The sequence below is a fragment of the Lampetra planeri genome, chromosome 50, assembly GCF_965212315.1.
Source record: "Lampetra planeri chromosome 50, kcLamPlan1.2.h2, whole genome shotgun sequence".
NCBI lineage: Eukaryota > Metazoa > Chordata > Hyperoartia > Petromyzontiformes > Petromyzontidae > Lampetra > Lampetra planeri.
This window is the reverse complement of record NC_136156.1, coordinates 204289-232187: the sequence shown is the minus strand read 5'-3', so window position 1 is coordinate 232187 and position 27899 is coordinate 204289. Positions and strand designations below refer to the sequence as shown.

The following is a 27899-nucleotide window of genomic DNA, read 5'->3' as shown; positions in this document are numbered from 1 at the left end:
GATCAATCCAATGCAAGATGAAGACCTCGCCATTCCATCGCCAAATCTCACAATGCACATGTATCGATGTGTTGTACAGAACTCATCGGTGATATGAACGACCAACACTGCAACTTATTATCCACGGGGTTATCCGCATTGTTACTCCATTGCCGATAATGGGATGAATTTGCAGATTGGCTCCTCTTATCTCCAAAAACTCACGGATTATTGGAAGTCATTTATCAATGCGAGAAAAATATTCTTGGTTGTTTCGGTAAAGTCACGAAGATAGAAAATACAAATAAAATTAAAAATAAATTTAAAAATAAAAGCAAAAAACCTACGACGTTTTGATCGCAACACAAGCGGTCTACATCAGGCCGCCACCCACCCCAATGTGTGCATTACTACTATAGGGTTGGTAGATACTCATATTATAGCGCTTAGATAGTATTATTGTAGCGCGGGCGGGGGATGGTGGGGGGGGGGGATAGCAGCCCAGCCCCAGCCTGCCAAGGTGCCACCTTGGCCGGCTGGGCAATCTAAGCGAGGCCGGGGACTCTGCAAGGGGACTAGGCCTCACCACGCCACTCTGTCAGGTGAGTACTTTGTGCTATAGAGTCGGTAGAAACTGCTATAAAGTCAGCATGTACTACTGTAGCGATAGCAGGTACCACCACGGTCGGTATGCACTTCTGTAATCATAGCAGGAATCACCAGTCAGTATGCACTGCTGTAATTATAGCAGATACCACCAAGGTCAGTCTGCACTGCTGTTGTGAAAGCATGTGTTGCTGTTACATGTGTGTTGCTGTTACATGTAGTGTGTTGTTGTTACATGTGTTGTTGTTACATGTGTGTTACATGTAGTGTTGTTGTTACATGTAGTGTGTTACATGTTATGTGTTGTTGGTATCTGTGTTGCTGTGACGTTGTGGGTGTTGCCGTTTCGCGAGGGAAGCCCGCACTGACGTCATCACCGCGCGTGCTACGAATCGAGGCCCCGCCCCCTCCCCCCGCCCCCTCAAGAGTCCAGAGCCAGAAGCTTCCTCCTCCTCTGGTGGAGTCGAACAAGCACAACACCACTCGCTCGCTCTGTGTCTCTCTCTGTCTCTCTGTGTCTCTCTCGTGGGCTCTTGGCGCCTTGATGGTTGACGTGTAAGTTGCTTGGTTGTCACGCATTCTGCCGCGTGCTTGCGGCGTGTGAAGAACCCCCCGGGTTACTGATTGCAGAGAGCACCTCGCGTTGTTGACGCTAAGTTGGCGCGCGTTGCAAAGTTTCGCTCTCTTCGTGAGTGACGGGCACGGTGATGTTGATGGTGAGCCAGTGTCGATCGCCTCTCTGTAACGAGGTGAGAGGGATGCATCGATGAGTCATCGATCGCCTTCATGCACGAGGTGACGCGCTGCAGTGATGGAGACGTTCGCGAGCTTCGTTGAACCGCGCGAGCGTCACAGACCTCGTCTGTCTGCCGCTTCACGTTGTCGTGATAATTGTGAAGACGCGTGGTTACATTCGGCCACATTGCCGTGTTTATGTCCTTTGGCATACGATCAGTAAGAACTTGAATTTATAAAGCACTGTGCATAGAAAGACGGAAATATGTTTGACATCAACCAAGGAAAGAAGACGTGAGGAAGACTTTGAAGATAACTAAAAGAGAAAAAGCCACTTTAAACAGATAACGTTTTTAGTGGCGATGTTAGTATTTGCAGTGTCTCTGAAGGCTTCGTGACTTCGAAGGCGACGAGCTCCAGAGTTGAGGTGCAAAGGCAGCGACGATCACGCGTCAAGCCTCGGCCGTGGGACCGCGGTCAGTGCACAATCTGAGGGTCTTCGTGACCCCGATGGGATATGGATACGGCTGAAGGAGGCATTCATGTAGGGAGGAGCAAGTCCATGCAAGGCCTTGAACACCAGCAAGGGGAAGTCTGCGAGCACAGACAGGGAGTCGGTGAAGGGACAGGAACACAGGTGTGTGTGTGTGACCCTCCAAGATGATACCAGATAGAGGTCCTCACGGTTCTGTTGACATGGGACTGAAAGGATAAAGTTTGGACACCAAGATTGTTGACCTCACGTGTTTGATGCACGTTCCAACCATCAATAACCAAGTTAAGAGGGATTTATTTGGATACCTGATGTGATGTACGAATTAAAATATGCTGTGTTTTATCATCCATTTAAAGGAAGTTTTGAGACATCCAGGTAGGTATATCTGATTGTCATCTGCGTAACAGTAATAGCTGAGCCCTTGGTGTCGTAATAAAGTTACAATGGGGCCAAATAAACAGAATAGGATGGGGCTTTATACTGATCCCTGAGGAACGCCGTGAGGAACTAAGTTGTGGATTTATAGGTGCCCATTTTGACAAATTGCATGCGGTTTGAGAGATAGGAGTTGAACCATTTCAACGTGGTGCCTGAGATCCCCATGAAGACTGGCAATCAGTTGAGTAAGATATTGAGATCAATTATGTCGACGGCTGCGCTTAGGTCAAGAAGGAGGAGAGCACTTGGAGAACCTTTATCAGCAGCAATTAGGAGATCATTAATTCTTCTTACTAAGGCTGTTTCAGTGCTATAGTGGTTGTATAGGCGACCTCTACCTTGTATGCCAAATTTCCTTAGGCGGCTGCGGAACTGCTTAGTGAGCAGCAGAAGGGCAGTGAAGAAAAATCTATTGTACCGTACTATGCTTTCATGTCTATGCTCCCCGCCTTCACCAAGATGCACTGACCGGCGTGGTGAAGTATGGGAAGATAACTGCCACCTCCCCGCACAGCGTGGGGAGACCCCCTTCCAGTCGTGGAAATTCTCTACGAAAGGGCTCTACATGTGCAATTAAGTCTACCCATATAAGAGTTTATCCAGATGCTTTGCATCTTCGTTACTGTTTTAATAAAAATAAATGTAAAGCAGCTTTGTACAGGTTTGCATCAGCACATTAAAACCTCTTCATTCGAGGATTTTTCTTTCGCGAAATTCGATTATTCGAAATTTTTGAATTTGAATACCTTTTCAAGTTTCACGCCGCTTTTCCCCTCGACTATTCGCAACGTGGCATCATGTCGGAGGAGTGCGTGTAACGCACACTCGACGCGCTCGCGCACAGCGCAAATGTGCGCACACATTTTTGCCATGTGCATATAGCCGTCCACTCGTTGAGGACGTGTCATAGGGACGCTGAGATCAGTGTTCTGAACTAGTTTTCAGAGGGGGGCTGCTTTCACCGATAATAGATCAGTGCGAGGGCCACCACACCACCTGCAAAAGGTGTTTTCACATTTATGTATTGTCGGGGGCCGCACGTCAGAGGCCGCACTAAAGGCCACCAGTGGCCCGCGGGTCTTGCAATGAAGAACACTGGCTTAGGTGACGCATGCGGTCATGTAAAACATACCCGACACGCTCACGCACAATGCAAATGTGCATCCTCTATATTTGTCACATTTAGAAGCTTAAATTTAAACGTAGGCTTTCGTGACCAATATTCATAAAGTGTTTTGGTTTCGGTCCTATAAATATAAAAGTGTCGCCAGAATTGTCAGATTTGTCAATTTTGGCAAATCGCCTGATGAAGCTGGTTGTATTCACTAGCAAAACGTCGTACCCAATTTTTTAATTTGTGGATTTTCTTTATTACACCGGCGGTGTGCCGAAGTTTTAACTAATTGGCACATTTTGTTTACATGACAAACCTTACTAATTGGCTTTGTTGGGTGCTGGTGGGTTTACGACACATTTATATTTACGCGATCTAACCCAAAACATTTCTTATGAATTTAGAAGCGTGTTCTCGATATGTATAAAAAGTTATTATAATGACGACTGCCTGTCCTTGTTTCTTGTAAGCGTGGAGGTGCTCACATAAAGAGTCACATGTCAGCATGGCCGTTCGCGATCTCCAACAGTGCTGCCAGCGTTTGGATGGAGAGAAAGTGACAGAACGCAAGGCAAGCTACCACAGCCCACCTGTTTCACCTGACCCGGGAGTCGGCAATCTGTGGCTCCGGAGCCGCATGCGGCTCTTTAAGGACTGCCTCATGACGTTCTCTATTAAGGACCACTGTCCCTTATTCACATGTATTGCAGCTCTTGAAATGTTGAGTTTTTTTTAACCAAATTTGAAAAATGCTTCCTGTTGTTTTGGTTGCCGACCCCTGTCGTAACCTGATGCTCTCGCATGGCCATTAAATTTCTTCGCCCAGATTAGACGGAGCTGAAAGCCATAGAACAAAATTTGTGCTTTGGCATGCGTTGGTTATGATAAAAAAAAATTGGTCAAAATGTGCCAATTCGTTACCAACAATGTGTAAAATTGTAAAATTGATATATTTTCGCTGTATTGTGTAGATTTCATTAGTAAAAGGTAAAGGTGCAGCCCTGCAATTGTTTGCTCTTTCCTCTGCTGGCGGCAGGGCCTCCACTAGAGTAAACTCTATAGATCCCTTCTAGAGGGTATTTACCCGACTTTTCCATGTGGGTGAGGTATCTTGGATGAGGTGGGAGTACCCACATTTTACCCCACTTATATGGTTGGTGGAAAGTACTTACTAATAAGTACTAATAGGTCAAGGGTTTCTGGCCATATCACCTGAAATGGGCCTAATTTTATCAGATCTTGGAAGCTAAGGAGAGTTGAGCCTAGATAATGCAGCAGAGGCCAGTGCAGGAATATCCATTGTTGTGCTGTATGTAGTTGTATGTTCCACATCTTTGCTCCTCCACTTTAACCTGCTCTGACCATCCTTTTGAAATATGGTTAAATAACGCTCATGACGCGCATGGACATAGGGAGGCCCTCATTCAGCGGGTTATCAACAGGACTGTACACAGAGGCCGAGCGATTCAACCAATAGATTTAGTTGCACATTTCGGTCAAACACTGCAAGCACTCGAAGTTCCACTTGGTCCTGCCAGTTGATGCCACCTGATTGGCCACGTGGCCCTGTGTTGTCTGATCGGAGCAGAAGGAGGCGGAGCGCTTCAGCAGGTTGATCGTGCTCCCTGACGTTATCGCGGAGCTGGACCGGTGCTCAGACTTGCGGCCTCCTCGTGGCCTCACCTGGGATGCTGTCTTCAAGTGAGCACTACTTTGTCTGTGCTTCCCGTTAAATGGAATGATTTAGCCACCACCTGGTTGTAATGCGTCAACAACGTATTGCAATTTTGGTGTTCCGTGTACGTCACCATCCCGCAATTAAGGCGAATACATCATTGTGACCCTTAATGTTAATGCCAGTTTCACACTTGCTTTTTATAGAATTTTCAGCTGTAGTACAGTTAACACCCAACCTACGTCTGCTCTTATAGTCTCAACAAAGTAATCTGGCTCACGAGGGCGATTGAAAATGACAATAATTATGTTATAACAATGGTTTCATGATGACATGGACAGTGTTTATCATGAAACCATGAATCCCTAAAGCAGAGGAGGGGAACAGACAGGCTGGATATTTCTAATGAATGGCATGTGTGTTAGTGTGTGATCCATCGAAAGCTTTTGAAAATTCTATCTGTCCCTTAGAAAAGATTCCACACCCCTGTGTTAAAGCCTGTGACCCTGTTAATACGCTTCACAATCGTACAAAACACAAACACGCGGATATCTTAAGACAGAGATAACGGGGGCCGCTTGCGTGCGTCAGATTTGTGCAGCGTTACATGCAGCGGGAGACTGATGCTCTACAGACAGCGGCCTCCACTGCCTCCACCTCCACCACTGCACGCAGCAACCGGCAGGCGCGGAGCCGCGAAGTCGTCACGCTCTGCAAGCGCTTTGTGCGCATCGCCAACCGACGTGCGTGCACACACGCCTGGAGCCAATCCGCTTACTTGTCCGTCGTATACACTCCTGCTGTCAGTGCACTGCTGGATTAGGGCCTCTCCATGCAGTAGGGATTTGTGGGGGTTATTTTATCATACTTCACGCTCGTCGGTGAATGTATGTTATGTAAGTTGAACGTCTTTCACACTGTACATAGCCAACCGTGCTAATTGGAGGTGCAGGTTGGTAAAGGCAAGGAGTTTAGATGTGGGAGCATAGACTCATAGTACAACAATGTATTTGTTCCTCTGCCTTCTGCTAACGACCATATAGTATTGTCCTGCAGTTGCCTGGGGCAAACTGGTGTCCACGGTAGTCACCCATCCAATAATCATCCAGGCTCAACTTTGCTTAGCTTGCAAACTCTGACATATTTGGGTGTATTCTGGGTGATTGGTGATGAGTGATGATTTTTTTAACTGAACTTCTGGTCATCTTAATTGTGCTATTGCCCAAGTCATCTCTAAAGGAAAATTAACATCCATCTTAATATTATTGTGTTGCCTAGGTGGCATATGTCAGATAATGTGTAAATAATAATCAAATTCAAAGTGTACTTTGCTGCTCATGTGTGCAATATGTTAGTGTTCTTCCCTGTTAAGGACCAACATAAATGTCCTGGGTGTTTATTTACATCACAAAATCTAGCTGCAGATCTGGGGATGTGTCCTCAAGAGCCACTTTTGATCAAACGAGTGGGGAACTTGGAGAAATATAGGAACACAAGCCAAGGTGTTAGAGGGAGTCAGAACACAGTCGACAACAGCTTATTTTATCTCCTGCTGCTGCCCTGACAAATGGGAAACCTGTAAGTAATGTAGTATGTCTGGGTAGTAGATTAACACTAATATAATTTAAGAATAATGTTGAATGTTGTCATTTGTATTGGTGAGTATCGTTTTGGTTGAACCATTTAATTCAAATTAAAAAAATGCAAGGTCAAATCCCTCTGCCAGGTGGTACGCGACTCAAGTGCTCAGAGCTGGTGCGCCACGTCCTGGAAACCCTGAGCAACAAGTGCGCTCGGATGCAGTTTGGCTCCGAGTACATCATGCTGCTCATACGCGACGTTCTCTCCGTGCGACGCTACTGGTGTGAAATCACCGCGTCCACCTGGGCAGGTACGACACAATCGGAAGTGGCAGTGAGGAAGGGGCTGCTTTCACATTGCAGATGCGCAGCACCTTCCCCATGACAAGATCACCCGAAACGCGCCCAATCTTGTCATCTTTGGAAGCTAAGCAAGTCCAGCCTCTATACCGCTTTGATCGGTGACCAACATGGCATAGGGACTCCAGGGTGACGAGATGTTAACTACCTTGCCTGGTATACGGGCGGTCGTGGGTTCCATCCCGACCCTGACGCCTGTATATTTGGAGTTTGCATGTTCTCCCCGTGGTCGCTTGGATTTTTCTCTGGATCCTCCGGTTTTTGCCTCCACATTTCGAAACATGTTTAGAGTATTTGGCTGCTATAGATTTCCGCTTAATAAGTCACTTCGTTGAGCTATCATTTGTTACCAAGTCGCTTCTGAATATGAGCTATATAGCTCAGTGGGCCTACCTGGTAAAATAAAAAAAACATAGTTTGGTGGGGTAATTTGTGCACAGCAGAGGGCATAGCGGCAACATCGATTGTTGTAGTCTACTTCAGCATGATGAAGTACGGTCAAACAACCCCCGCATCCAGTAGATTGACAAAGGGCAGTGAGTGGATAGAAAGGCTGTTTCTTGACTGAAGTGTTGCACATGTACTTGTCTCTGCGGACTTGTCACCAGACCTGCAGAAGCTGTGCTGCCGATTGCTGGAGAGCAAAGAGGAACTGGACCGCGCTGTCTTGGCCCTCGCTGTGCGGTTGCTGCTCTCTGCCTGCAGCTTCCAATGCGACACACCCTATCAAGACCTCCCGTGCTTCTCTTTGCGCGCCCTGCATGCCCTGCGGTCAGCATTAAGCGCACACATCAGACGAGAACATGGGTAGAAAACGATGGCCTAGTCCGTGGCACATCTCCTCATATAGCCTGCAGCCAAATGAGACCTACCACTGTGAAATGACCCACAAACTTTGTACCCTTTAATGCAGCCACTTTAGCCACACTGATTGTGATTCTTCTTCTTTCATATGGCATGGAAGCAACAGTTTCTATATATGTCATATTTGAATGTTAAGGTCTTTAACCATTCCAAGGCGGCAGTAGTTGCTGTATGGATTACAGCGATACCGCCAGGGTATGCACGGATGGCGCACTCGTCGATATGTTATCAAATTAAAACTCCAGCATGTATCTGCATCATCTTCCACTCGCACGTTTGTTCAAGGTGGTAATTCTCAAGGCTTATAGAGCCATAGACGACACCCTTAAGATTGCGATTAAAATCCAACTTTCTCCCTGCACAAAGAAGCAATCTCAGCTGGTGGCTCTGAGCCAGGAGTGAAATTCAACACTCCCATGGTGAAGGCCAGGATGATTATGGCTCATTGGTAATGCTGACACTATTCATCTTTCTTCCTCTACCCCCCACCCCCGCACATCCTATACAAATTTAATGGGCTCAGATAAGCGCACACAACTTCTTGGGAGGCAACACTATTTATTAACACCAACACGTTCCACTTAACATAGGGTGGTAACCACCGACCTGCTCTAACTAACACACACCATCACTCGCTAACACGGACTCTCAGTTACACTAGTGTGGCCCAGCCAGGTGGGCTACTGGCGGATCCGCTGACTGGAGGCTTGACTCTTCTTAAGAGGCGTTTTCACGATGCATCTTCTTTCTTGACACGAGCAGCCCCGAACCCGGTGGGAAGGCTGCTTATATGGGCCTCGGCGTGTCCGGGCCCCACCCCGGTCACGCCTTCCTTCGAGAACCCTCTCGAAGCTCCTCGGCTGTCCACGTGGCCCCCCAAGGTGCCCCCCGGGCCCCTGGCCCCCACCTTTATCCGGTCACGTGTCCAGCCAGGTTCACTCAGAGTGCCACGGCCTTACACAACCCCCGTGGCCTCACCCACGGTCTCCCGATCCGTCAACCGGCCCTGACGTCACACCTGCCTCCAGACGGGATGATGTCATGTGTGTGTGTGTAGACCCGTGTGGTAGTGACGCTCTCTGACGCTCCCCCGCATGGTGATGTCACACATGTGCGTGTGTGTGTGTGTATCCAGTAATGACACTGCAAGTCACTACACAAACATGCTGTGTGTTTGCTTCATCAAACTTTAAGGTCTACAACTAAATCTACCTGAATGCACCCAATCTTTTCACATTTCTGGTTGATACTTGGATAAGAGGCTGCCAGGTGGTCATACCAGGTGTTGTAGGATTGGGCTGCGAGGTGCCCAGGGGATGGCAGTACAGGATTTGAATCTTGATCATATCTCTGGGCTTTGAGGACTATGCCTTTATATCCATGGATTTTTTTCTGGGTACCCGAGTTTCCTCTCACCTGCCAAACACTCAAAATGGAATTAGCCAAACTTCCCAATGCAAAACTCTACTGATAGGGAGTGTTGAGATTCAGCGAGGCTCTTTCTGGATAAGGGACATTATTGTAGAAAGCATATCAAAGCAACCTTTGTATTTTAAAGCAAGACATATTAGTGTGTCTTTTATTTTACTTTTTTAAATACTTTATAACTAAGATTGACAGCATTAAGGCAATCGTTCTGTCTATAATATGGGATCTGATTATATGACATTGCAATATGAAGTTGTGTTGATATTAGGGATTCGGCCTATAAAAAATAAAATCGATCAAATTGACCAGATGCTTCCCCAACATTTGGCAATAAAAAAATCAATTATGTCACATGTTGTGCATGTACCTCACCTTTTTCGATAGTGTCATCACACATGACCCCATCTTGTCATGCAGCTTAGAAGGTGACATTACACATTTCGACATCGGACAAACACGTCGGGGAAGCATTGCAAAATTCACGCTCGTTCGTGACTTTTCTTCTCTGCTTGAAGTTGCCATCCGTGGGTTTCGCACTAGCGTAGACACGAGCGCTCGCCGGACGTTCTGGAACGCACCGCGACAGCGGTGACCGCCTTCCTGCGTGCCGCCGGCGCCAACGACGGGCGGCGGCGGCTGCTGTGCCGCGTGGGCGAGGAGTCGGGCGCCGCGCTGCTCTACGTGTGGCTCAACACGCGGCCCTGCAGCTCTGCCAAGCGCGTCCTCTGGGAGTTCTTCCTGTTGCAGATGAGCGCCCACCACCCGCGCGGGGCACGCCACGCTCACCACGGTGTGTCCCCATTGGCTTCCCCGGATGTTTAATGAACATTTCGCTAGTTCGCAGAGAATTAATAGTTGTGCCCATCCCCAAATTGACCAACACAGTTAAATCCATCCTCGCTGTAATGAGCATTGCAGAGGGTCTTTACAGATTCCATTGGATCTATGTGAATTGAATTTGGTCTTTGTGATGCTGGCGGGTCTGTTGTAAGGATCTTACTGGGACTATATTGATCCGAGTTGATCTCCGCACGTTCCATTGGTTTTAATTGGTTTGCTTTTAGACACAACTTAAAAAAAAACACATTGCATTATATATATAAAATTATCAAAAAAATGTATCTTAAAATACTAACGTACCATACTCTTTGGTTCTTTCGGTAAAGTCACGTAGGTAGAAAAATAAAAGAAATAATATTTCACGACGTTTCGATCGCAACACAAGCAATCGTCATCAGGGGGGACAACCACAGCTTTTTTTTCTTGATATGGTTGTCCCACCTGATGACGATTGCTTTTGTTGCGATCGAAACGTCGCGATCTATTATTATTCTACCTACGTGACTTTACCGAAAGAACCAAAGAGTATGGATTCCTGCAGTCACGAAAGCTTCAAATCAATATTAACGTACCACCAAAGATCAATTCATGTAGTATATATAGCAACTTCTGTTGTCAAATCCTTCACCACCACACCTCAAACGGCACCGGCTTAATCATGCAGATGTCTCATTCAGAGCCGCCGTCCCCACTTCACCCCGCTCTACCCTGCTCCACCCCGATCTGCTTCACCCCGCTCCGCTCCACCCTGCTCCACCCCACTCCGCTCCACCCTGCTCCACCCCGCTCCACCCCAATCTCGCCCTAACCCACTCCAACCCGCTCCACCTCGCTCCACTCCAGCCCACTCCACCCTGCCCCAATCTGCTATGCCCCAACCTGCTATGCCCCAACCTGCTATGCCCCGCTCCACTCTACCCCTCTCCACTCTACCCCGCTCTACCCTACTCCACCGCGCTCCACCCCGCTCTAACCCGCTCCACCCCGCTCCAGCATGCTCTGTCCCACCCCGCTCTATTCCACCCCGCTCCACCCCGCTCTGCTCCACTCCATTCCACTCCACCCCACTCCACTCCAACCTGCTCCAACCTGCTCCACCCCGCTCCGCTCTGCTCCACCCCGCTCCGCCCCACCCCGCTCCACCCTGCTCCACTTCGCTTTGCTCCACCCTCCACCACTCCACCCCGCTCCAACCTGCCCCACCCTGCTCCACCCCGCTCCAACCTGCCCCACCCTGCTCCACCCCACTCCAACCCACCCCACCCCGCTCTGCCCCACTCCACCCCACTGCACTCCGCTCCACCTTGCTCTGCTCCACTCTGCTCTGCCCCGCTCCAACCCGCCGTAGGTGCACTTGCGGGCGACATCGCCGCTTGGCATCGCGTGCTGGCCCAGCTGTACGACGCGGTGTGCTCGGAGCTGAAGGAGATGGGAGGTCGCATCCGCTTCTCGGGCCCTGGGCGGCCTGCTCGGTCCGCGCCCTCCCTCCCGCCAGCCTTCGCTGACCTTGCCGCTCACGTCTGCCATCAGGTGTCCCCTGCGTTAGCCCACCAGCCACGGGGATTGGTCGGTTCTGTTTGGGATTGAAAATTCTACCAGACTCTACAGGGAGCAGTATCTTCCATGGGCTGAAATCTTAGCGTAAATCCTTCTTGTTTTATACATATTCTTCCTGTTTGTTTTCCTGTTCCGTGGATGTTTAATATCACGTAACTTTTTTTCCCCCAAATAATATTCTCTAAACATACAATATTATCGTTCTTGAGGAAACATTTTCTCGTAAAACTGCCACCGTAACCTTGCTATCACACATATTTTATATCTAGGGATAAAGTAATTCAAGAAAATAATTGTTATTCTTTGGGTCTTTCGGTAAAGTCACGTAGGTGGTTCAAGGAAAATAACAAAAAACTACGACGTTTCGATCACAACACAAGCGATCGTTATCAGGAGGAAAGCTGCTGAATGCAGACTGTTTGTATAGGGTGTAGTAATCTTAGGTTCATAAACAAAGTGGGCGGGGCTAGTGATGTTAATGTGAGAAATTAGCATGTTAATGTGAGATCAGAGCGCGGCGACGAGTGCGTGGGTGGCTATGTTAATGTGAGAGATACGCTGGCCTCTCCGTGCAGCAGCCAACGCCGCAGCTTGTGTTGCCCACGAGGTGGCGCTATGCCCAGTCCTCTGACACAGACACGCTATCTTCCCATTCAACTCGTTGACACTGACATGCCAATCTCTCCCATTAACGCAGCTTCTGTGCGTGCGGCGACGGCACTCCTTTCCATCTATGACCCCGCCTACTTACCCTTGGTTGACACCCACCTCAAACCTATATATTACCTCGTGTTGCAGCAGCCGTTTCTTGTTCAGCAGTTCTACCGCTGTAACTTTCTACCTGATGACGATTGCTTGTGTTGCGATCGAAACCTCGTGATTTATTATTTATTTCTCTACCAACGTGACTTTACCGAAAGAACCAAAGAGTTTGGATTCCTGCAGTCACGAAAACTTCAAATCAAGCCAGTTATGACTTAAACTGGTTGATAACGTCCTTCCAATGATTGCCAAGTTTGTACCTATCTTCTCAGTTGAAATTGTGTCTGTGTCTATATATATTGTTGATTATGATCAACAATACTTAGAACTGCTTTTTGTATTTAGTTAGTTGTCCTTCCCTCCAATTTGAATGGTTGGCAACGTACGTTGCGAACAAAGTTCAACATGCCACATAATACTTGGTCACTTCGAGTGGACAACTCTTACCCAACACCGAAAGGTTGCTCTTTCATGCATTGTCCAGAGTGGTTCGCTGCATGTCATCCGGCGTGTATTTACAAATGGCATGTCTCTGGTCTGGCAGCTGTTCAACTCGGAGACAAACGTTCTGGAAATGATTGAAGCCGGTGGCGGTGACAGTGGCGGCAACGGTGTTGCTACCAGTGGTGACAGGGGCCACGCGAACAGCGGCGTCGCTTCTGGGGGCAGTGACGGCACTCTCTCGGGAGCGAGCCGTCGACGGGGAAGCTCGTGGGACACGCGTGACGTGGCGAGCAAGAGGCGCAGGGTGGACCTGGGCTGGGAGGCGCTGAGGGAAACTTTGCTCAAGTCACAGGTCGATGGGGAAGTCCTGCCCTGGTGGGAATTCTTTCATTTTTGTTTTACTTAAATAAGGAGATGGATGCTCTCGGCGTGCGATGGTTATCATACTGGATGTAAATCCAGACGTTGCCTGTTCATTTTTCTGGTGCAGCAGTTGCAACAGTGGTGCATGTTTTTTAAATTTTCCACTGTCTTAATCAACACAGCAGAATAAATGTATACACCACATTTGCTCATTAGGTCGTGTGTGGTGGGATGACGTGAGGCTATCCTCACCTCTTCAAAGATGTCCGGTCAGCGTGGATGAGTAGGCCAATATACCCTTTTGGAGGGCTCCCTACAGTGTAGAATCTTCCACCAGCAGTGGAGTGAGAAAGTAATTGCCTTGGCTGGGTGTAACTGCTGTGGTAAAGCAGCCATGTGGTGGTGGGGTCAGTGGATCTCGCAGAGATGTCGCCGTGTGTGTGTGTGAGAGACTGTCACCTGCATGGCAAACAGAGTTATGTTTTACTCGAGTTCAACTACTGTCCAGGGTTAATTCATTAGATTTTGATTTCAAATTGCCAGTCCAAAGTGAGCTCATCCCCTGTGTTGTCATCGTCAGCAGTGGAATCGATATCACCATGATTGCCATCATTATCATACTTCTGGGGTTATTACAATTAATACAGTCTGGTGTATGGGAATATGGTATATATACTGCTGGCTCAGGACTATCATTACAAAACATAAACAAGTATAGAAGCTATCTTTTCTGTCTGTGGCTTTAGGTTGGAGATCATGAACCGTCTCTTGGACAGGCACCCCGACAGCCTGCCGAGGAGTGAGCTGGTTGCCACGGTAACCACTCTAAATCGGCTGCAGGCCTCCCGGCGTCGCCAAGGAGATGACCGGACACGGCTGTCCTTGCTGTGCCTGAACCAGTTTGCCAAAATACAGCCGGTGGTGAGTTCCCATTCGTGCCAGAGATTGTAAAAAAAAAGCATGTTACTCTGTGTGGTCTTCCAGGTTATCCTCGTATTGAGAGTTTTCTCTCAAGCTTTCATCATACACACACCTGCTTCGATTCCTGCCTACTGCTATTGTAATTGTAGTCCTCTTAGCCACCAGACCACCTTGGCCAGAGACGTTTGAACAAGGAAGCCACACCGAATCTAATGTATGCCAAACCTCTTTTGCACCGTACGTAGCCAACCCTGTGAATCGGAGGTGTGGATAAAGGACAAAAAAACTAAACACAAAAAGAAGTTATAAATAAATTAGTTTTAAATCTAGATTTAAAAGTGCATAGCTCCAGTGGCTTCCCAATGCCACGTAATCAGACTTTAACGGGCCACCTTTCAGTTTCATGTATTAGGTAGAGGCCTGTGAACATCTTCAAGTGACTACACGCAACAGAAAAATCCAGGAAAAAACAGCAAAGCCTTACAGAAAAAAACCACCGTAAATCAACGCTGTGTGCAAAAATCCCAGTGGGATGCAAGTCAAACAATAACAACCATAAGCAGGGGCGGTTTCTTCATTAGGGCGATTGGGCGACGCACCACCAATGTCATTCAACCACAGAGTCACGCTAGCCGTCACTGTGCCTCTGGATATAGTCCAATCAGCGTCATGCTACGTTCTGTGGAGTACCGCCTCTTTTTGGGCGATTTCCCTCCGGCTGAGAATCGCCCCGAGTGGTCCCATAGACTTACATTCAAAGATGGTTTTTTTCGAACGGGGGACGCTGCAATGCATTCTCTATGGCTTCCGGGAGGGCTCGCACTAACGTGCTTAAGTCATCATACGTAAGCACGTTTCATCCAACAAAATTATTTGTCGCCACCTAGTGGAATCTTTAATAAAAGAAACATGAGTGGATTGTATTAATAGTCAGTATAGAAACAAACAAGATGTATTGTAAGAGTCACTTTATTTTTCATTAATATTAAAGAAGTGAAGTTGCCTTTACATGCTTAAACTGTTAATTTATCCTTTGCATGGGTGGACCTTATCCTTATCAATCATCCAGACATTTGCCCCCCCTGAGAGATTTTGCAGGAGCCGCCACTGACCATAAGACAATTTCGATTAAAGTTATCAGGCTAACACTGTACTTCAACAAACAAACATGGCTACATACGTTTTGGAAATCGCCAAAATAAAGCTATAAAAACAATGTAACAGTGATCATAGGAACTGTGATTCAAATTTAACAATAAGCGATATACATAACGTGTACGACCAAACTTTGCAGCCATAGCTGTATCAGCAGGAGTATCAACATTTTTCAATGCACCTTTAAAGATCAGCACACTATAACATGCCTCCGACAGCTTCCAAATCGTTCCCGCGTGTCCATTTGCGCTTCCTCCTGCCCAGGATGTGGGTGTGGAGGAGCGCCGTGTGTGGCGCACGTCGTGGTCGCTCGCACTGCGCTCGCTCCCTTCGGCGCCCGCGTGTGAGACCCGCGCGCTCGCTCTGCTCTCGACGCTGCTGCAGCGCGGACTCGTGCCCCCCGAGCCGGACGCCTGGCGTGCCCTGCTCACCTGCCGGCCCTCGCGGTGAGACCCTGACTTACCCCCCCCCACCCCCCGAAACCTTTCCCACCACAGCATGCCGCAACTGCTCGACACGGTCATCGCAATCGCTGTCCAGACCACCACAACCACCAGAGCTGGCAAGCGCAGATTCATCATCGCCATCACATTTCGTCATTTCTTACCAATTTCCTCTTTCTTGTGCTAATATGTTCAAGTAGTGCACATCTTCCTGGCACCAATCTCTCCGTGTCGTCAAAGCATTCTATGTTAGGTCTTATTCTCTTTCTGTTTCCTTTCATTTTCCGAACAATACACTTTTCATTTTCCTGTTGTCCATCTTTACACGTGTGCGTCCGTACAAATCAGAGGTGCGGGAGAAGGACAACAAACTAAGCACAGATTATGGCGTCCTAAATCATTTGTTTTGTCTTAATTGGATTGCGTACCTCTCATTAGGAATCTTGCCTTGTGACCAGATTGCCTGGAATGCACCTGGTCTTTTCAGTTCTTGGCAGTTAAGCAGGTTGAGACTGGTTTATGCTTGGAAAGGTGACCACCAAACACAAACAGGTTGTAATGGGATTGTGAAGCTCGGGGTGCCGCGGTGGCGACATCCACTACCTCGCCTGGTATACAGCTCGTGGATTCGATCTTGACCGTGAAGCCTGTATATTTTGGAGTTTGCATGTTCTCGCTGTGGTTGCGTGGATTTTTATCCGGGCCCTCTGGTTTTCCCTCCTCATTTAGAAACATGCGTTTAGAATATGTGGCTGCTATACAACTACCACATGATGAGCCACTTGATTCGGCTATCATTTGTGGCCAGGTGGCTTCTGAATAAGAGTTATAGATCTCAGTGGGCCTTAGCTGTTAAAATAAAAATAGTAGTAGTAATGTGGTGGGCAGTAAAGGGGCAGGGCAGCAAACTCCATTGTTGCACTTTACTATTGTAGTGACATGTAATGGGTCACTACGGCGTTTTGCGCTGGCTGCTGGCAAAAATGGGTTCGGCTGCCATGGCAACCCTGTCGGCCAGCAGGTGAGGGGGTAGGCGGGAGGAAGGGATGTGGGGAGAAGGGGACGCAGGGGGTGCGGGAGAAGCCCGGGAACCTTCTAGGAGGTCCTAGAAGGGGGGCGTAGCCAAGGGGGAGCGAGGCTGCAGCGTTGTGGGTCAGGCAGCCTGTTGCTGTCCTGACCTAAGTATCGTGTTCCCTGTGCCTGTGAAGATTTTAATCAACAGAGTGCCTCCCATTTTAGTGTCTGCGAAGTGCGTCACTACACTATTATGCTTCTACATCTATGCTCATCTTCGCGAACCTGAACTGAGCAGTGTGGTGAAGTATGGTAAAACAAGCCAGGTGGGGGTGGTGCATACTGTAATCCAGTACTGTGGAGGCGACGGATGGACGGCGAGGTGCCATATCCTGGCTCACCAAGAGAAGGCGATACAGCAAGTGAACTAATCACCATCTGTTTCCATCAGTATGGCGATAGTGTTGCCCTCTCGCATGTGAGTTTTTTCCGGGTTCCCCCGGAATGTGTATAAACAGCTTATTAATTGGCTGAAAACATCTTAAAATAAAAACACAATGCAGGACCCTCCTGAAAAAGAGTCCAATGACTCGGTGTAGCTTTCCTGGTTAAGTAAGTAAATCGATAATACATTATCCAAATGTCATGTGCAGGCGTCGGGAGGTTCTCATCCTAAAGGGATGCAGATGTACATGAAGTTTTGTGACTCAATGTATTTCCAATTTTTGGCTCTCATTAGATCGACTACTGTGGGTTGATCTGTGCGTGAGTGCAGCCATTGAACACCAGCCGCGATGACCCCCAAACTGTCGAATCGCCATTACTGACTCCGTATGTGCACGATCGCGTGCATTGTTTTCCAGCTCTGCGGTGGAGCTCCTGCTCCGGCTCGTGTCACGGCAGATGGTGCCGGCAGAGGGCGGCACGGCGGCGGTGGCGGCGCTGGCTGCCAGTTGGCAGCCGGTCTTGGTATCGGACGGCAGCGAAAGCACCTCCCAGGAGAGCGCCGAAGAGGCGGCGTGGACGGAGGGCGACAGGCGGGACCCCACGCTCCGCCGCAGCCTCATGGCATGGCTGCTGGCGAGGCAGAGCTCTCCGAGCGAGGACGGCACCGAGAAGATCGAGCCTCCAGCTGTCTTGCAAGGGTGAGGGCAGAAAGGAACCACGTGTCAACCTTGGTGCTGCTGCTGCTGTTGTTGGCTTTATTGATGTCAAAGGAATCTTGAGGAATTAAAAACATAAATATGTAACTTATAGCCATCTTGTAAAATAAATGATTGGTTTTGTTTGTGTTCTCTCCACCTTTTGTTCCCAGAGATTTTCCCCCTTTCCTGGTGTCCCGTGCGCTCGTTTGCCTGACTCTAAAGGATAACCGGGCTGCAGCTCGGACGATCTTCTCTGATACGGATTTCAGGCACGTGTTTAACATAATTCGCCACTCGACCAGCATACCGAATATTCCGATAGTAGCTCTGTTAATTTCTGCAGGGTGTTATTATGAACAAAAGTTGATTGCAATAACACTGACTTCACTCAAGGTAGTGCTCAAGTGGCATCACTCTTTTGCCGTTTTGAATTCACAACAGTTGTGCTGCAGTGATGAGCATTGTCCATCTTCAAAAATGTGAGCTGTTGAGCTTGTGTGCCTGCATACCTGACTCTAAGATTGTTGTAGCTCACAGTCCTCCCCATTTGAATCCTCACTTCTCAGCAACGAAGACAACACCTACTACCCTCGTGACGAAGGCCTGGCACAAATGGAGGAGCTCTTCCTTCTGTCCACCTTCGAGGTCTCCGACCCCGAGCCTACACTGCCTGGCCACGCAAATGCCACGCACTTGAGCACGGCATCCATACACACTGGGGTCATGGCCGGATCAAAGGTCATGACCCCTGTGAGATTCATCCTCGAGGAAAAGGTGGTGGCGTTCGCCGAAAGCCTCATTGGAGGCCAGGACGTCCAGGTGAGTCGCTGTCTGTTTCCTGTCTCTCTGATTCTCTGATTTTTTTTTTATTTATCTGTCTTTCTCCCTCTGTTTTCCTCTGTTTCTATTTCGCTTTGATCTGTCTTGCTCTGCTTGGCTCTTGCGCGTTCCCTGTCATTCTGTGTGTGTGTACAAATCTCCATCTTTTACATTGATAACCACATTTTGAATATCACATAGTAAAGATTGCGATTGGAAATGGCAGTGTCAAATGAGAGGCTCGTAGACACATGTGCGAGATGGGGTCACTGTGTTTATGCCTATCCAGCCGGTGCCTCCAGAGTGTCTGGCTCGTGGTGCTGCCTTGCTCTGTGGATTGGTGGCTGGGTTCCGACTGGTGGGGGCGGACGCTGATGATGCTGGCAGAAAAAGTGTGCTACTTGAGAAAGCTAAGGTATGAGCATCCACCACCTTTGTCCTGGCCTATGATGATCATGTGAATAACAGCTGAACTATCTGATTACTTTACCAATGATCAACTCTAACTTAGTCATGAGCTCACATTCCATTTATGAGTTGACTTCGTCCACCCTTTTTTCCAAGATCATTAACAAATAGGAAGTCAATATTGGTTGTTTTTGGAAATACTAGTCCTTGCCAGAGAAGATGAAGTTCATAATATTGCCTTGTGGCTGTCAACTGAGACATGCAATCCAGATTGCTTGCCTGAGTGTGGGGTTTATTGTTTATTTGTATCCTTTGTCACCACTTATATCCACAGCTGCTGATGCGGTCGGTGGGTGAGTTCGTCAGCACCAATGTAAGCAAGGCGACCGAGAGCCATGTGGCGTGCGCGATCAAGGCTCTCGTGGCGTCGTGCACTTCCGCTGTTGGAGCCCTGGACTCCACACAGGTTCGGGTGACTCGTGACTCCTTGGAAGAGCATTCTTCCACACATGTCATGCCATCATAGACAATAGCGTTAGTCTCGTTGTCTCACCCAATGACAGGTGGATTGCTTAGCTTGACAATGTGAACCATCAGTAGGATTTGGACTAATATTTTGAATTTTTATTTAACACTTTACTGAAGTGTTATAGAAGAACTGATATCAGGAAGCCATTCAGACCAATTTTGTTGATGCCACCACTCCTTTCCATTGCTGGCTTTATCTGCTATACCTTGTAACTATTCCAAAGTGAACACCTGCATCTTACAACATTGGAGTCTTTTTAAGACCACGATAACACGCTTTTCTGTAAAAAAAAAAACTTTTATTCCCCCAGGATCCTTTGGGGCAGTTGGCGTCTTCGCTCTTCCTGCTCACCATCCCTGCGTGTTTCATCACTGACCTGCTGGGGCTTGTCAAGCATATGGTAAGGGCAGCTTATGATTAAATATGCATGACATGATTACACACTGCCTCTGCAGATTATATGTTTATGACATTTTTAGGTAAATAGTTTACGTCAATTAACAAGCAATGAGCTGGTGCTCATTCTGTTGCCTGCCATAATCCAGTGGCAGATTTTCAGTATCTCTGCTGTAAGGGCAGGTTTCTATTTTATATGACCAGTGTTGACTTCCCAATATGTGGTACTCATTTCGTAGACCCAAAGGGGTAGATGAGCTGAGCCTACTCCAACCAGGATTTTAATTTGCAATCTAACCACTGCTATACACCTAGAGTTTCGTTTAATTTCTGAAGTGAAATACCATTTAATCCCTGAACCAATGAACACTCTCAGTAATTGTATCTGCATATATTTTTTTTACCAACGTTTGATACTTTAGCTTTCCGAATCAAGTTTTCTGTTATTGTTACACTTAAAATGCATTGATTGCTCCACTGATATTTTAACTTCAAGATTCTAAATTAACTCTTCATTTGTTGACTCCAGGACAAGCAAGTTGGGTCAACCGACCTTTTTTCAGATGATATGGACACTAGCACCACAGCAACAACCTCTAATTCCAGTGACCTAGAAATGCTCGGTGACAACTTGGGTCGTGGTGGGGAGAGCTGTGAAGACGGTGCCGGAAGTCAAGTTGGAGCAGGTTAAACAAAAATGTGCAAACACCATTATTGTAAAACTGACATGAGTTTCCGATTCAATGGAGTCCCTGGATATCTCATCAATGCTACCAAACATCCTCTCGTTTGGACCGTCCCATGTTCAGAAAGGCTGTGCTTGTGACTATTTACGTATTGATAAAATATGAGATTTTGTCCCGGTTTAAAATGTTCGAGCCTCATGGGCCAAGCTAATTGAGTAGTGGTGTTGGCAGAGGAGTAGGCAAGGACCTAGGAGCCAATATAAAGCATGAGGCCATTCTGTGTAGGTGGGGCTAGTGATTGAATGGGTGTGGTTAATACAAAGTGGGTGGGACTAACTGAAGGAGGGGCTGTCAGCTGACCGCGTGTTCCTGGTTGAGCCTCCAAAAAGAGTGATAGCTTGAGAACTCTTCATGCTCATGTCGGGTGTCTGGGTTGATGAGGTCACGGATGATCTCTGAGCTAACAATCCTGAGATGCTGGTTTCGAATGTGGGATTCAGTCACATGTCATTAAACCACATTGTTGGTGATGGGAATGTTATAGTCTCTACATTTGTTGTCAATAACTCCTCGAAAAGTATGTCATGTTGTACATGTTTTTTTTCTTTTGATTCTGTCAAGGCCACCACTGAAAATGTGTGGGAGCATTATGATGTGGTCGAGTGCTCTTATTCTTAACCAGTCAGCAACTGCATTCCAGGAAATCCAGTCAGTATATATTTAATGCAGTTACATACTACCTTGTATGGAGAGTAAAGTTCATAAAATGGTTAAATTCCTCAACTTATAGTCAAAAGGTTTTGAGTTCAAATCCTGGTCATTATTCATTCACATCCTAGTTGGCATTACTGCTTTATGACGCGGTGTGCCCAGCTGTACAACGCGGTTTGCTTGGACCCACACTGTGTGAGAAGGCCCTCATCCAGCAGTGGATTGACAAAGGGCTGTACATTTACACATGCCTTCATCATCAGCCTCGGTTAATACGTTGCTGGCTGAAGGCCTCCCTCCAAAAGCAATTGCCGTCTCTCGCGATCCTGCAATGTAATAATACAGCGAGCAGCTGCACTCAAGCTGATTTCATCGTTACAACATCCAGTATGGACTTTCTCTCGGATGCGATCCGTTCCTTGGCTGCCACTGTGATTGAACATTGGCCATCATCCCTTCTAGCTATGTGCCCTGCAATACTCAACAGTTGAATGATGTCATCAATCTGTGTACATTCTCTAATTAGCTAATAAATGCGTTCCTTTTGCCGTCTCTCATACACACACTCTTCTAAAATTCCTTAGCTGGCAATGCTCCGCTCTGATCTTGCCGCCTCTGCCCTTTGCCCCCCGCAGTGCCCCTGTGTGTGCTTTCGGACGAGCAGCTGAGCCGTGCCGATCAGCTGGCTCTGGACACGACTGCCTTCCTGTGTGCGTGCGCGCACGGCGCATCTGTGGCGGCCCGAGTCTCAGGCACCGCCCCCCAGTTCAACCCCAGCCAGCTGAGGTGTGGCCTTCTGACCCTGTGCAGCCCGGCGCAGTTGGACCTCAAGAGGGCTGTGCACGTTCGGATGGTGAATACAGCTCTGGCAACAAGGCCAGGCGGCTCGTGCGCCGTATTGTAGCACCGAGACGGCACTGATCACAATATAAAATGCTTGGGTTTTTCTCGTATCTAAATACAACCACATCTCAAAACAATGTAAAAATGCAATGTGACATTCTCTTTACGTAGTTGGTAATATATGCAATATATGTAGATAATTTGTAGAGAAAAGGGAAGGTCTTGTGCCGTTAGGTAGGGCTGTGTGCGGTTGTAGGGGGCTTCCCACTCTACCGTATAATCTGGCGAGTGGCGAGGGTCAGACGGGTGTCGTGAGAGTGTATTGTCACCCCATCGAAATGACGGGCTGCCCGCTATTCTTGCTCATGGCAATGTGTTCAATAGCTAAATGCCACTGTCGAGGTCTGCTCACCATGAGAGGGCTTCAGAAAAGAGTTCGTGTAGTTTTGCTACTCCACCATTGAAGGAGTGCAGATTATAAAATTGTACGTAGAATTATCGTGATTTGAGATGAAGAATGGGGTTGTTTAAAGTGGCGCTGTAGTTTTAGTGCCAGGAGAACAGGCGGAAGTGTTCAGGAGAGGTTGTAGTAGCCTTAATCGTAACTGGGGGACGACGAAAACTTGGAGGGCGGAGAAGTGTTGAGGCATTGCATTGGGAAGACAAAGAGGGTCGGCCGGGGGGGAGCCGGGTGGGAGAAGGGGGCCTCCGCGAGTGAGTTTACAAGGGCGTGCCGACTCTGGGTGCAGTGCTCTAAACCCTGGTGACCATAACATGGCACAAATAACATTAATTCCATTTGTCATGTCCACAGTACCTCTGCCTGCTTGAGAAATTTCCAAGTACAGGAGGAGACCCCTTCGGCATGGACTACAGCTCCTTGCTTACCTCGCTCAGGTGTTGAACTCGGTGTTGCTTGATTGTGGAATTTTAAAGTAGGGAATGCAAAGCCTATTCATAATATAGGTTTTTGGGTCGGATCGTGTTGTTTATAAATGTGTCGTAACCCTCCACCACCCAACACGGCCAAACACATTTTTTACTGTTTGGCTGTGTCAGGTGGTGGAGTGTTACGACACATTTATAAACAACGCGATCTGACCCAAAAACCTATTTTATGAATAATATTGGTCGCGAAAGCCTACGTGCAAAGCCTAGTTCACATTCCTTAGGAATGGTGCTCTAACTCCTCTGTTCGGATGTGGATTTGGCAATTGTAGACCTTCATAAATGAGTTTCTGCAGTGAAGGTTAAAAAAATAGTTTTCTTTTGTTCCATTGTTTATTTGAAACAGTATTTAGTTTTTTAACCTTGACTGCAGATTTATTCCATTGTCATGTGTAATTTACATCATTGGCCCGTAACCAATATAAGGGCATTTTGACCTTTTATTATCACTTCTTATTACTTTATGTGTATACCCTTGTGAATGACTCTAAATCTTTCATGAATGGTGGGTAGACATTCATGGTATTCATACCACTGCCCTCGTCATGTAAGATCTTAAATGGATACTTACACTATCACAAGTCAATCCGTTTCAGCATTACAGTTTGATTTACTCACCGATTCTGTTTTGCTTGCTGTGTGGTATGTGTCAACTCTGTAATGCGATGATGGACCCATCTGAACATACATGGCTTAGAAGTATGTTTTAGACAGTTTAAAGCATCCATTCATTTAAACAGGACCCTGCGGGGTGGGCTGGTAGGAACGAATAACCAAAGAATATAAATATAATGTATTATTACACTTGTTAAGCCAGGAAAGCCCCACTGAGTCAAAAGGTTTTTGTAGGGTCCTGCCAAGTGTTTGCAGTAGGGGGCGATGTTGATACACGGACGGACGGACGGACGATATAATCTATTGGTGGTCTGGTCCACTTCGTTCCTACCAGTATAAGTTATTTTATTGAAACCAAGTGAGATATGATTGAGACTAAACATCTCATTCACAAGTGAGGTCCTGGGTTACAGAGTGATACAGAAGTAACAGCAAAATGACATACATTTTGTTGATGTAGTGAAGAATTTATATTAATAACTGAATGTTCGATTTTTTTTATTCAAACCGATTCTTATGCTCATGACAAATATTATGAGCATATGCCAGATGCTCATCTGGGTAGGAACTGATTTTTATCGGTGGATGCATGAATCGTTACATACGAAGCCCTGCTGACGTCACCTTGTGCTGTTCGATGTGCGTATGCTCTGCACAGGACCATTTGCTCGCACTACCGCAGCGATCAGGAAGTGTGTGCCGCACTGCTGTGCCGGCTGCCCCCGCTCATTCGTGCTCTGGGTTGCACCTCGGGGTCAGACAGAGACCTCACAGATGCCCGTCAGAAACTTCGGGCTGCACTCTCCGGCTTTTGGTAGATGTTAACTTCCCACCCCTGACACCTCATACCCCACTGTCTCCTTGCAATGAAACCAGCACCAGTGAGCCAGTCCTATGCAGCATACCGCTCGGCGCACCTGCTCTGGAGAGTCAAATATGAACACGCAAAATGATAATCATGCCCTTTATTCAGGAGAGCCTCACCGAGTGTCAAGACTTTTTCAAGATGTTTGGCCAATTCCACTGCTCGGTGGTTTGCTTGTGGAGGTAATTCCAGGGGCAGTTAAATGATTTGCAGGAGCGATTTGAGTGTGGCGTTAGAGTAAGTTGGGAGAACGCAAGTGTCGTGTCGGATGAAGTTTCTGGATTGAGTGCGGACCATAAATTCCACTCATTTGATGCATTTTATTGTTTCTGTTGCTTCCCAGGTTACTCCGCGGCAAGGGGCAGTGCACGGCTGCAGTGCGAGCCGCCTTGCTTACATGCATGGCCACGATGCTTGAGGTATCGTCCCGGTGGTGAAGTAATTAAGAAAACAAATGAGGAATTGAATGAAGTGACCAGTGACAGTAGGCTCAATGGAGCCCCACAACACTCCTCGTATCATTCTTACCTAAATAATAAAATATTGCATTATTGTCATTGTCAATCAGCAGACTATGTACAAAGATAGCCTTGCACTCACAGAATGCTGTGAATATTGTAGGTACTTATGATTTGATGATGCTTTATCATTGGTGGCCAAGAGTGTCCGTGCGTCACCTACGCAGCATGCGAGTTGCTGTCCTCACGTTTCCATCTACCCGTGGACATCTGTAAAAAAGAGCTTCATAGCTCATCCGGATTCCTCCAGTATAGATATTCTGATATCCGTACTTCGCGTGCAGGTGGACGCACAGTGCAGGTGGGCCATCCTGGAGGTCGAGAGCACCGCCCTGCCCGTCCGAGAGGCCTTCCCAGAGTTCCTGGGCGACAGGCAGCACCGTGTGCGCATGCTGGCGGCCCAGGCACTCCATAGGTGCACCTGCCACTCCAACCCGTTACTGTCGCCTGTGTGTTGGTTGTGTTGAAGGCTGGGTGCGCAGAAGGCATCGGTGTATATTAGGGACACACCCAATTCGTCATTCAGCCAAATTTTTATTTGAAACAGGTTAGTATATTTTTTTGTGGATTTCTTCCAATAATTAGGTAAGTCTCTGTTTTCGTTTTTCTTCTGTCCCATTTAAACATTTTCTTCCTGTCTCTCTGTCTTTCTCTTTGTCTATCTGTATGCCTCTGCCTCTGTATCTATCACTGTATATCTGTGTTTGTCTCCCTCTGTCAATCGTTTGTTGCGGTCTCTCGTCCTATTTTGTCTCCATTTGTGTCTCTCTACCTCTGAATCTGTTTTTCCACCTACTCTATCTCTCCTTGCCTCTGCGTCTTTGTCTAAATCTGCCATTATTTTTCTCTCTATTTGTCTGTCTTGACTCTACTTTTCTCTCTTCTCTAGTTCTGCCTCGATCTCCATATTCACTTGGTCTACAAATGTATACATTAAAAAAAATCACAAACATCCTTTTGCGCAAACGATAACTAGGCTCTTCCATCCGAAATTCATAACAGTTTGAGTGTCCCGAGAGTAAAAACCCAAACAGGCAATCTCCCAAGCATGCTCCAACATGCCCGCCAGTTTCAACTTAATAAAATATTTAATTAAAACTCACACAGCATGTGGAACTGTTTCGGCGAGAGAACTTTCTAATTGAATCAGCGTTTATACGCCGGTCAATTATTTATTAATGTCGTTATGTGTTGACTGCAATGTGGTGTTCATTCCATGCAATTTGCAGGTATGTGTTACTTGACACTATCAGACTACCATATCCTCAGGTGCACACAGTCAAGACTAGATGCGCAGGAAGTCGTGATTTCTAGACGCACACACGTTAACACACCAGCGGTGTGCTCAAATGGGCATAGCGCTTGAGAGCAATCCAGAGCACTTGTCTATTTCTCGACCTTTAACCCTAGAGCGCTTCGTTACAAGAGCTCACGTTCTGTGGAGCTGCCTTGCTGAACATTAAGTGGGAGTGTCAAGATGGCGGACATTCATTACCAATTCAGAGGGTGTCCACGTTAGTTCATTTCTCCTTTTTAAAACTCACCCTCCTAACACCATTCAAAAAGAGCTAACTTCCACCTCATAGCGCCACGGCAGAGCGCTTTTCCTATTGAACATACCGTAGATTACACTGTGTACAGAAATACACACGAACACATTGACACTCCAGATACACTACTCACAGCAGTAACACACAGCATGTGTGCATTATAAAACAGAGAGCAGTGATTTGTAAGTAGCTCAGGCCCACACGGTTTGCGGCAGCACCGAATGTTTCCCTGTGTATGCCAGGCTGTTTCTACAGCGGGCGGGTGACGGCCTCTCAGCTGAGTGGCAGCCGCTGCCGCCAGCTGTGCAGCAGGACTCGTTTGAGCGAGTACGGGAGAAGGTGTTTACGTGCCTACGCACCGCGGTGAGTGAGCCACTGGTGTCATGACCGTCCATTCGGGCACCACAACAGCCATCTGGAACGTTGTTCCTTCCAATATTAGGAATCCACTTTTAAATCTAGATTCAAAACTCAGACGTTCAACATGCATACAACATTCGGTCTGCTCCGTAGCTGAGCAATGCCCCAACCATCACTCCTATTACTCTCTCTCTTGGCAGGTGAAGGAGCAGGGCACGGACCAACCCGAGGACAAGTGTGTGGATTCTGAACCCAACGGCGCGTCGGTGCTACTGGCGGCGCTGGGCACAGTGGCTCGCTGCAGCTCGCTGTGTGAGAAGCAGGCGCTGTATGCAATGGTGCAGGCACAGCTGAGACACGGCGTAGCCATCACTGTCATCGCGAAGGTGGGACCGTGTGTGTGAGTACATGTGTGTGTGTGGGGTGTAGTGTAGCAGTTACTCTGTGACCTGAATTATGTTCCCGCTCACGGTCAACACCAGTGACGATTATCTGGTCTGGTCCTAGGCCTCCCCTAGGTAGACTCACCCCGAAATGAGTACCTGGTGAGACAATGGCGTTCGGGCGTGGTGGTGGCCACCTACCCCCTCGTTTGCCGTGCTGGCCTCTATAATTGCTCGCTCACAGCACTTGCCCCAACAGTCTGTTAAGGCTTTACTGGGGATTTTTGTGGGCTGTGATGGCCCACACATGAAGGTGCAAACATGTGTGAACACTCGTCCGTGTGTGTGG

At 47.5% G+C, this 27899-nt stretch overlaps 1 protein-coding gene across 5 annotated transcripts in view; it reads left to right on the top strand.

The window, feature by feature from the left end:
- The first annotated feature begins 1012 nt into the window (after positions 1-1012).
- LOC144734162 (serine-protein kinase ATM-like) overlaps positions 1013-27899 on the top strand; it is a 71141-nt gene continuing 44254 nt past the window's right edge. For 3 of the 5 annotated variants that reach the window (XM_078616235.1, XM_078616234.1, XM_078616232.1), the window contains exons 1-25: positions 1013-1140; positions 3839-3939; positions 4957-5069; positions 5635-5786; positions 6770-6934; positions 7592-7754; positions 9821-10065; positions 11464-11645; positions 12979-13253; positions 13988-14162; positions 15582-15763; positions 17638-17919; positions 18090-18188; positions 18486-18738; positions 19028-19153; positions 19481-19612; positions 19986-20075; positions 20601-20757; positions 22104-22321; positions 23126-23208; positions 24533-24688; positions 25083-25158; positions 25542-25672; positions 27050-27170; positions 27368-27553. In XM_078616235.1, the coding sequence (XP_078472361.1) occupies positions 3874-3939; positions 4957-5069; positions 5635-5786; positions 6770-6934; positions 7592-7754; positions 9821-10065; positions 11464-11645; positions 12979-13253; positions 13988-14162; positions 15582-15763; positions 17638-17919; positions 18090-18188; positions 18486-18738; positions 19028-19153; positions 19481-19612; positions 19986-20075; positions 20601-20757; positions 22104-22321; positions 23126-23208; positions 24533-24688; positions 25083-25158; positions 25542-25672; positions 27050-27170; positions 27368-27553 (3828 nt within the window). In that variant the 5' untranslated portion in view covers positions 1013-1140; positions 3839-3873. Of the gene's footprint in view, positions 1141-1160; positions 1958-3838; positions 3940-4956; positions 5070-5634; positions 5787-6769; positions 6935-7591; positions 7755-9815; positions 10066-11463; positions 11646-12978; positions 13254-13987; positions 14163-15581; positions 15764-17637; positions 17920-18089; positions 18189-18485; positions 18739-19027; positions 19154-19480; positions 19613-19985; positions 20076-20600; positions 20758-22103; positions 22322-23125; positions 23209-24532; positions 24689-25082; positions 25159-25541; positions 25673-27049; positions 27171-27367; positions 27554-27899 lie in introns of those variants that run through there. The other 2 variants (XM_078616236.1, XM_078616233.1) reach the window with 2 other exon arrangements.